Source organism: Mustela erminea, chromosome 2, assembly GCF_009829155.1.
Source record: "Mustela erminea isolate mMusErm1 chromosome 2, mMusErm1.Pri, whole genome shotgun sequence".
Classification (NCBI taxonomy): Eukaryota; Metazoa; Chordata; class Mammalia; order Carnivora; family Mustelidae; genus Mustela; species Mustela erminea.
In genome coordinates, this window is record NC_045615.1 from 157,226,390 (window position 1) to 157,236,544 (window position 10,155).

Here is a 10,155-nt window from a genome sequence, read left to right on the forward strand (position 1 = left end):
CACAATGAGCTATCACCTCACACCAGTCAGAATGGCTAAAATCAACAAGTCAGGAAATGACAGATGCTGGCGAGGATGCGGAGAAAGGGGAACCCTCCTACACTGTTGGTGGGAATGCAAGCTGGTGCAGCCACTCTGGAAAACAGCATGGAGGTTCCTCAAAATGTTGAAAATAGAACTGCCCTATGACCCAGCAATTGCACTATTGGGTATTTACCCTAAAGATACAAACGTAGTGATCCAAAGGGGCACATGCACCCAAATGTTTATAGCAGCAATGTCCACAATAGCCAAACTATGGAAAGAACCTAGATGTCCATCAACAGATGAATGGATCAAGAAGATGTGGTATATATACACAATGGAATACTATGCAGCCATCAAAAGAAATGAAATCTTGCCATTTGCGACAACATGGATGGAACTAGAGCATATCATGCTTAGCGAAATAAGTCAAGCAGAGAAAGACAACTATCATATGATCTCCCTGATATGAGGAAGTGGTGATGCAACATGGGGGCTTAAGTGGGTAGGAGAAGAATCAATGAAACAAGATGGGATTGGGAGGGAGACAAACCATAAGTGACTCTTAATCTCACAAAACAAACTGAGGGTTGCTGGGGGGAGGGGGTTTGGGAGAAGGGGGTGGGATTATGGACATTGGGGAGGGTATGTGCTTTGGTGAGTGCTGTGAAGTGTGTAAACCTGGTGATTCACAGACCTGTACCCCTGGGGATAAAAATATATGTTTATAAAAAATAAAAAATAAAAAAAAAAAAAAAGAATCATTCTACAGAATACTTAACAAGTATTCCTCAGATCTGGCCAAGTCATGAAAATCAAAGCAATAATGAAATTCTGTCACAGATTAGAGGAGACAGAGAAGACGTGCTGACTAAATCCAACGTGGGGCTTGAACTTATGACCTTGAGATCAAGACCTGAGATCAAGAGTCAGATGCTTAACCAACTGACCCACCCAGATGCCCCAAAGATTGACTTTTTTATGCAAAGATTGTATAAAGAAGGCCAAAAAAACCTATGCTTCTTCAAAGAGACACATTTTAAATATTGGGACCCAGGTAGCTTGAAATTAAAAGATCTGAAAGTGTTCTATCATGCTGAAACTAACTGAAAGAAACCTAGTGTGGATATCCTGATGCATTACTTGTTAGCGTTACTGTATTATTAATATAAATTTTTAGTACATAGGTTAATAATTGTTACATTAATTAAGGCATACTTATATTAAGACTTAAGGAAAGAATTAGACTAGAAATTAATAAAAAGACTGATTCAAAATAAAAAGGAGGTACTTCTACAAGAGTCAAACAATTCTAAAATTCCGTGAACCGAATATTTATGAAAATATATTAAGAGAGGGGCTCCGGGGTGGCTCAGTAGGTTAAAGTCTCTGCCTTCAGTTCAGGTCATGATCCCAGGGTCCTGGGATCAAGCCTTACATTGGGCTTTCTGCTCACCCCTCTGTCTGCCTCTTTGTCTATTTGTGATCTCCGTCTGTGAAATAAATAAAATATTTAAATATATATATATATATATATATATATATATATGAGAGAAACTAGAAGGAGCAATGCACGAAACCATAATCACAGTTAAAGAGTCTAATAAGCCTCTTTCAGTACTTATGAAAGGAAAGAAGCAGTAACAGTATAGATGGGCAAAGCAGCAGGATCCACCAATCTGACCAGAGTGTTAGTAATACAGATTCCTCACACAACAACTGCGTAAATCATACATATTTTTCAACACACGAGGAACATCTTACAAAAGAGACCATGTGTGTGCCATAAAAAATGTATTAACACATTTCAAAGCGTTGAAATGTCCCAGACGATATTCTTTGATCTTCAAGTTTTTTTATGATTTGTCACATTCCCTGCTGACTGTGTATCCACGCATATGCATGATGTGTTTGCTGTGGTTTCTAGTTCATCTCTTAACTTCTCAAATTTCACTTCCATAATACAGGAAGCATCAAAACACTGTCATCATGCTGTTTTCATGCCTGTCATAGCCAAATATGATAAACAATATTTCCATGAAGACATTTCCTCATTTTCTGTATTTACTTCTTGACCTATCCTTCTGTAACCTTGGAATTTCTATATTTCTTTGATTTGTGTCATATGGAATGTAATTTGATAACTCATTACTACTGTCACAATTTTTTTTTTTTTTTTAATCTTAAGAAAATGGATTACTTGGGTGGCTCAGTAGATTGTGTCTAACTCTTGTTTTCAGCTCAGGTCATGGTCTCAGGGTTGTGAGATTGAGCCCTGCATCAGGCTCTGTGCTCAGTAGGGAGTCTTCTTGAGATTCTTTCCCTCTCCCTCTGCCCCTCCTCTCTCTCTCTTTAGAATAAACAAAAAAACTTAAGAAAATGGAAATACAAAATTTATGTTGAAATCTATTTCATAATAGATTGAATAATGCCCAAATATAATATACTGGATGTTTCTCAGAGGTAACTGGAATGAACCAAGTATTTCTAGATGGTTAAAATCATCAGAATGGCCTTACCACGGGAACAGAAGGAAAGACTAGCTGTGTTGCAGAAGAAAGTATACAAGTTAGTATTGAAGAAGAACTTCACATTTGGAGTTCCAGTTTTATCCACTATACGTCTTTTGCGAAACTGATCACAGTCCCTTGTATCTTGCATGTACCTAGTAAATGTCTTTTAATTCAATATCTACCACCCCCTCATTTTGTGTACATATCCTGAATCTTAGGTTATATCCCACCCACCCTATGGTAGATAGCCAATAAAGGTCATAGTGTGGTCTGTGCAGGAGGGCCATGGAAACACCTTGAGATGCCTACAGAGGTCTCCCAGTTAAAATACCATTCATACTGGATCCTGACCGACAAACAGGGTCCTACCAGCACATGGGTCTCCAGTGTCAGAAGCCTGCCACCTACATCTGCCTCAGTCTCTGCTCACAGAGTGAGTTCCAGCTTGCTGCTCCTAGGACTCACCATGTTCTACCCCACTGCTATGCCTCTGCTCCTTTGGCCCTCTCCTCAATGTTTTCTGCCCATCAGTGTTGCATGTTTACCTGGAGAACTCCTCATCCTAAGAGTCACGTGAATGAACACCTTTATCAGGAAAACTTCTCTGACAAGTTTCATAACCCCCCTCTGTAAGAGTTGGGTTATGTGCTCCTCCTCACTTCTAACACCTTGGGAATAGTCTACTATGGTAGTTACAGGCCTTTCTAAAATCTTCTATTTGTACATTCATTTTCCCTATTGCATGGAGAGTCAGAGGACAGCTGAGTCTTATTCCTCTGGATATTCCTGGCCAAACTTTATTCTCACCTTATACATACTCAGTAAATGATCAATGACAATGTTGAAACAAAGAGAGAGAGGAATTCAATTGGAGTTGAACTACCTTTCTGGTTAGAAAGGTAATTAACAGTAAGTGGAATCGGTAGCAAAACCCAACTCAGTATGGCTTTGCGAAAAGGCAAATCATTCGACTTATAAAAGTAAAAGACTGATAAGTACATGAGGCAACACTGGATTTTGCAGTTCAAAATTTCTTTAGTCATTAGTCTCACTCCAGATCACGATTCTTTTCTCTGTGCTTACTTTACAAAGCTCTCCTCAAGCCCTAGCGAGGTTCCAAGTTTCTGTTCTTGTGGTTATAATCCTTCAAGGAAACAAAGGCTTGTTTTTCCAACCATTTCCTGATAAAAAAAGATTCCAGGAAATTTTTCTGACCTGGTCAGTCTTAGGTCACTTGCCTATCTCTGTACTTAACAGAGCTCGGCTGGGTGTTAGACCCAGACCAGTACTAGTTTGGGTCATCAGCCCACTCCTGGAGCTTTGGAGCAGGTCATTCTACCTGAACTATCCAGACTGGAAGGAAGAAAGAAAGGATGGTCTCCAAAAGAAAACCAAGGTTCTGCAACCAGAAGAAGGGGGAAGCTCAAGCCAGGTAGAAATGACCAATGTGCTAGAGACTGGACCAGGTTTAGGCCATTAACACTGGACGAAATGCTCTGGACTGAAGAAGTGGGTGGATTGAGGGACTGAATGTCACATCCAGACATCTCCATTCTTCTTCCCTCAGAGCCACAGTCATTGTACCTGAAGCAGCCATAGCAAACCAATGGGCGTGGCAGTTGTAACGTCATGACTTCCGAGGCCCCTGTGGAGATAGCCACTCCCCAGAGAGCCGGCCTGCGGCTCCATCATCTCAGCAGGCGGCACCAAACCTGGACTGTAAAGGCAGATGCTTTGGATTGGATCTGGAAAGCATTTGAACGATATGTTTTTGGGGTTTTTTTGTGTTTTTTGGTTTTTGATTTTTCTTTTTTTTGCCCAGAACTTTATTCTCTTTATAAAGAGAATAAAGAAATTTGTTATTTATAATATATTTATTTATTTATTATATACTATATACTATATAATATTCATAATGTAACTTTATTATTCTCTTATAAAGAGAATAAAGTTCTGGGTAACTCCTGTTAATGCTGAAGGCAAAATATTTCCATTATTAAAATATGATAGAGTGAATAGAGTGTTCATCCCACTGACCTGATTTTGGAGGCCTAAGTCCATTGATGTGGAAAATCAGCGAGATAGATAAATGTAGGTTTTATTGAATCTCAGAATATCATATTCATTCCACAAAAGAAGCTTCTTATGGTTTGTGAAATAAGACACTGGAGACTTTTGAATAGTTTGTTATTTTTAATAGTTTGTTATTTTAAGCTTTATTTATTTAAACCAACTAAAACAAAACAAACCTGCTCTCCTGAAGCTATTACTTGTTTTAGGACAAAAAAAAAAATTGTTTTTTAACATGCAGTGGCTAGAGCAGCACTGGCTAGAGCTCAAACTGTGAATTATATTAAATGCAAGACCTTGGCAAATTACCTAAATTCCCTGCCCCTTTGTTTTTTTGTGAAGAAAAGCTGTGGAGACAAAGTTCAGAAGATTAAGTGGGTTTTATATATACAAAAGGTTTAGAACATTGATTATTAGATTAAAGTGCTATATTATAATACTTTATATTTGCTAATCATCTTGTGAGCACATAAACATATGGAAATAACTAAGGATGATGAAAAATAATGGGAAGATCTGTTATAGATTGTTTCTTGGACAAACATCAGAAAGTCTTCATAACAATCTCTTTGTGTCTTTTTTTGTCCTTCATAATTTTTCTATAATAAGAAGATACACAACTAAAATCAGAAAAATAAAACCATATTTTATAACATTTAAAGAACATTTAGTATAATTCTGAGTATCTTAAAAAAAAAAACCGACAGTATTTTTGAGAATCCCAGAAAAATAAGGATAATAACAGTAATATCTATACAAATTCTCAATTCTTGTTGTTACTAATATTTTATAAATTCTAGGTCATCTTCCACTTTCTACTTCTTTTTAAAAAAATTTTAGACTTCTGGGGTGCCTGGGTGGCTCAGTGGGTTAAGCCTCTGCCTTTGGCTCCCCCATGATCTCAGGGTCCTGGGATCGAGCCCCACATCAAGTCCCACATTGAGCCCCACATGGAGCCCCATATCAGGCTCTCTGCTCAGCAGGGAGCCTGCTTCCCCTCTGTCTCTGCCTGCATCTCTGCCTACTTGTGATCTCTCTCTCTGTCAAATAAATAAATAAAATCTTTAGAAAAAAATTTTAGACTTCTTGGGTTTTTTTTTTTTCAGGATTATACTGAAGATTACTGAAAAAATGTAAAGACAAATCTATATTTATAATTTAGTCACTCATAATCTTTTCTAATAAGATGGATCATCTTTAGTTTTAGTCTCATTTTATAGTTGAAATTCCTGAAATTAGAATTATAAAATCACTGAACAATTAAACTAACCAACAAAATATTCATTTTGAGTTTTCTCTTAAGAAAAAAACAAACATAGTACAAAAATTTTATATTGTTTGAATGAGGTGTTTTCCTTTTTAAAAATTTTTTTTCCTAGGTGAGTTTCAGTTTGGTAATGTAGAAAAAGCAATTTCTATTTTAACTATTTAAGAATGATTTAAAGCATATTGTATGTACTGGTGTTTTATAAACGTTAACACATTTATTCACCATTCCAACCTGTTGAGGTAGAGACTACCTTTAATCTTCATTTGACAGGCGAGAAACAAGGCAAAGACAGGTTAGTGTCTGTTATCTGTCATGGGGAGAATCAAAATTCCTTACCCGGGGAGTGTGGAGCCCAGTGTCACTCTGAGCTTCTGGGCATCTCTATAGAATCTTTTCCCCCCACCTGCTACACACGGATGCACTGGGTAACCACGCTCTTCTCACAGACCTGCGTCCAGACTCACACCCTAGTCATCTGAAACCTACATGTAATCCAACAACAACAAAAACCCATTAAGACTAAGGGTGAAAAATGAGATCCTGAAGGACAAAAACTAGTGTTAACAGCTTGACATGTCTTACTAGAGATCAGTAAAATACAAAATATGATGGCAGTTATTTCTCTAGAGAGGATATCAAATCACCGGAGACAGGAAAGTCCACCTAACATGGAAATGAAATGAGATTTGGGAACATAAAACCAGGAAGTGCGATTAGATTCTTGATCTAGCACTTAAATATTTCACAGAAACACGTCTTCTAGCTGTTTCTGGGAGCAAAGGGTGCTACTTACACTAGGCATCAGCTCCTGGTTCCTCTGACCCTTTTGTGCTTGGAGAAAACTAGAAATTGTGGACCCCATAAGCCCCATGCATCTTTCCCTCCCCACAACAGCTGTGCGTGACCACCAGTCCCTTCACGGATTAATCCACGCCCGCTAGACCGAAAAGATGATGTTCATGGAATTACTCCAGCTTTGGAAGTTCCAAAATTGCATAGAGGAAGGGAGGTATGCGGGGTTAAGACGCTTTATCCTAAAGTAAACACTGAATTAAATGCTCCACACTCTTCCTCCCCTCACCCCTTCAGGATATGACACAAAGTATGATTTGTTTGTGATTGTAAAATACCAGGAACAAAGAGAACATTCTCGTGTCTAGTGTGAGATGACAAATGTATTTTAACAGAGTCTACTTATGCAGGCTTCAGCAAAACCATCAAACCAGACGACACTGATGCGTTAAGCAGGTCGCCCCTCCCCCGGCCTTGCTCCCCCAATCCGGACAACTAACGTGCAAGAGGCAAGTCCCCAGTAAGTGGCACAGACTCAAGCAAGGCCACTCCCGCCCCCTCTGGGGATTTGGGCGGAAAGAGGGCGTCCCCGACTCGCGGGGACACGCGGGAGGCCGGGCAGGCGGGTGGCCGGGCGGGTCCCCCTCCACCGCGGGGCGGGGCCGCCACGGCCTTTCCGACCCCGGAGCGACCTGCGCTGCCGGGAATTTCCCTGGCCCCGGGCTCGCTCACCTCCCCGCGCCGACCGGGCATAAAAGCGGTTCTCCCGGCTCCGGGAGCCACAGAGCCCGCTCGGCCCGCGCCCGCTCCCGCTCCCGCTCCGCAGCGCCCGCACCGCCGCCCCGACTCTCCGAGCTGAGCCCATGGCCCGCGCCGCCGCCGCCCCCCGCGCCCTCCGGCTCCTCGGCGCTGCGCTGCTGCTGCTGCTGCTGCTCCCCGCCGGCCGCCGCGCCGCAGGTGACACTCGGGGCCGCAGCCCCCGGGCGAGGGCGGGGTCGGAGGCGGGGGCGGGGGGCGCCCACCCGGGACGCCGCGCTCACCCCGTGCGCTCTCCCCGCAGGGGCGCCCGTGGCCGCCGAGCTGCGCTGCCAGTGCCTGCAGACCGTGCAGGGGATTCACCTCAAGAATATCCAGAACGTCGTGGTAACGCCCTGGGGACCCCACTGCGAGCAGACGGAAGTCATGTAAGTGACCCCCCGCCCCGCTGAGCCCCGGCCGCCCCCCCCCCCCAGCGTCCCGCTGCCCCCGCCCGGCCGCCCGGCCGCACCCCCGCCGACGCGGACTCTGCCTTCTCTCCGCAGAGCCACTCTCAAGAATGGGCAGGAGGTTTGTCTCAACCCCGAAGCCCCCCTGGTCAAGAGACTCATCAACAAGATGCTGAACAAGTGAGTTGTGCCTTTTACTCACACGTGGGACGAGAGCCATAGGTCACCACGCCTGCAAGTGCCCCCGGGAGTTTTTATCAAGGGTTTAGCTGAAGGACTGAAAATCAGGGATTCTGCAATGATTCCCTGCCCTAAGGGTAACGTAGGCTCCACTTTTGATTTTTCCTGTAACCCCAGGGAGAGTACTGAATCTCTTTAAGTCTCAATAATGTGGAAATATAAAAACAGCTACTATAAGTGTTTGCTATGAGGTTTAAGTGATATCCCAAATGGAATTTTTTAGTCCACTGTGACATCACATTCCAGCTTTTTGAAGCTAATAATACCATTGGGATCACAGGCCGCTTATTCCTAATTAGGATCCAGGAGCCTGGAATTTTCTGTCTCTTGGGGCGGTGATGTAGGTGGTGGTTACATGGCAGGGGGTTTTGCAGTCAATTTATCGAATCCTATTAATGGCAACAATTTTCTCCTCACAGGGCCAGCACCAACTGAGACAGAGAGAAGGCAGAAGCCTCTGGCTCACTGTTGCAGACTTAGTGAAATGGGGCCAGAAGACGAAAACCTCCTGAGACTCCCTGGGCTGTGTTTTAATGTATTTGACTATTGCCGAAGAGTATTCTTCTATTTTTTTTTTTTTTTAACATATGTATGTATGTATGTATTTATTTATTTATTTTCTCAAAGCTAGCATATTAATGTCCTAGCTAATATTTAAAGACATGAATTGGGTAATTTGCTGTACTCTTATTTTAAAATTTTAAAAATGACCTTTTAAAAGGTCATTTTCATGTTCCATCAAAGTTGGTTCAGCTCTATTATTTAATTTGTAGATGACAAATCTTAAATATTCTTCATTCATTAAGTTATTATTTCTGGGGGGAACCGTGGGGGGAAACCATGCCATATCATTCACCATAGTAAAGCCTAGAGATAAGTGGTGTGGAATCCAAGCAAATACATCCCTGTTAGGGTCGTGGGATGTGGGCGCACATCTGCTTTTGTACTGTTGAGTAGAATGCCGGTTGTTATTTATTGAGAGAGTTTCACAGTGTGTGGTCAACATTTCTGATGTTGAAGTTTTTAAAGTTTTGGAGTTTTAAAAACTCCAATGTTTTAAATATCCCTTGGACATTTTATGTCTTCCCTTGTAAGGCATAATGCCTTGTTTAGTGTTAATTATGTGGTGTTTCTCTATGTCTTGAAATAGAGAAATCTAAATATTTATTGATGTGTTTTTACAACTAGCATGAAAATAAAGTTATTTACAAAAGTTTCTTGTTTAGTTTATGGTTTTTTTTCTTTTTTCCTTCTTGATTTGTTGTTCCTTCTGAATACCCAAGCACTGGAAGTTTGTAACTGTAGGTCACACCCACCTAAAGACTGCTGTGAGCGCGGGCACTCCTTAGTTCTGTTCACAAAGGTGTATTTGATGCTTTCTCCAAGTCCTTGCAGTCCCCCACCTTGAGAATCTCCGTTTTACAGAAAATATTCATTTCGTTTCCGTATAAACAGCGGTTATTCAGTCAGAGCTCTTTAAAATTTTGCCAATGTTAATACATGTTTTTTAAAAAAGAGCTCTCATTTAAATTATCTTGTGAAATGGTTTTTCAATTATACATTCTTTTCCCTCTTAATGAAGCTGGGGGCTAAACTGTACATTACATTCTTCCTTAGAACTCGAACAATTTGTATAATGGGGGGAAAAAGCAGGAAAAGTGAGTTGGCTGAGTGTTTCAGCTGCCTAGGGTCTAAGTGAGAAGGTCTTATTTCCTTATCTCAAGACGTGGACCGATAACAATCACCAAGTGTAATGCTGTGCCAGTGCTTCACAAGTATAGTGATGGTTCAAATATTTCCAAACCTGAAAGTTTGGACTTAAATGCCCCCTGGGACAGTGGGAGTGCCTCCAGCTTTCACAGCAGAAACAAAGGCTGTCATCTCATGACTTGGATAGCATTTGAGCTGCCTGGAAGAGAACGTATTCTCAATCTGAAAGGGAGAAGAATTTGTGCACCTATGGGGAGGGCCAGGTAGGGCGTGTGCCTGTCTCTGACTCAGGACCTATTTCCCCGGCACATTCGTAGCCTTCAGCAGGAGG

At 41.7% G+C, this 10,155-nt stretch overlaps 1 protein-coding gene across 1 annotated transcript; it reads left to right on the forward strand.

Moving 5' to 3' along the window:
- The first annotated feature begins 7,494 nt into the window (after nucleotides 1–7,494).
- LOC116585197 (growth-regulated alpha protein-like) lies at nucleotides 7,495–9,330 on the forward strand. The gene is made up of 4 exons (XM_032334578.1): nucleotides 7,495–7,626; nucleotides 7,730–7,853; nucleotides 7,971–8,054; nucleotides 8,534–9,330. The coding sequence occupies exons 1-4, from the start codon at nucleotides 7,533–7,535 to the stop codon at nucleotides 8,547–8,549; spliced, it is 318 nt and encodes a 105-aa protein (XP_032190469.1). The 5' UTR covers nucleotides 7,495–7,532; the 3' UTR covers nucleotides 8,550–9,330.
- The last annotated feature ends 825 nt before the right edge of the window (nucleotides 9,331–10,155 follow it).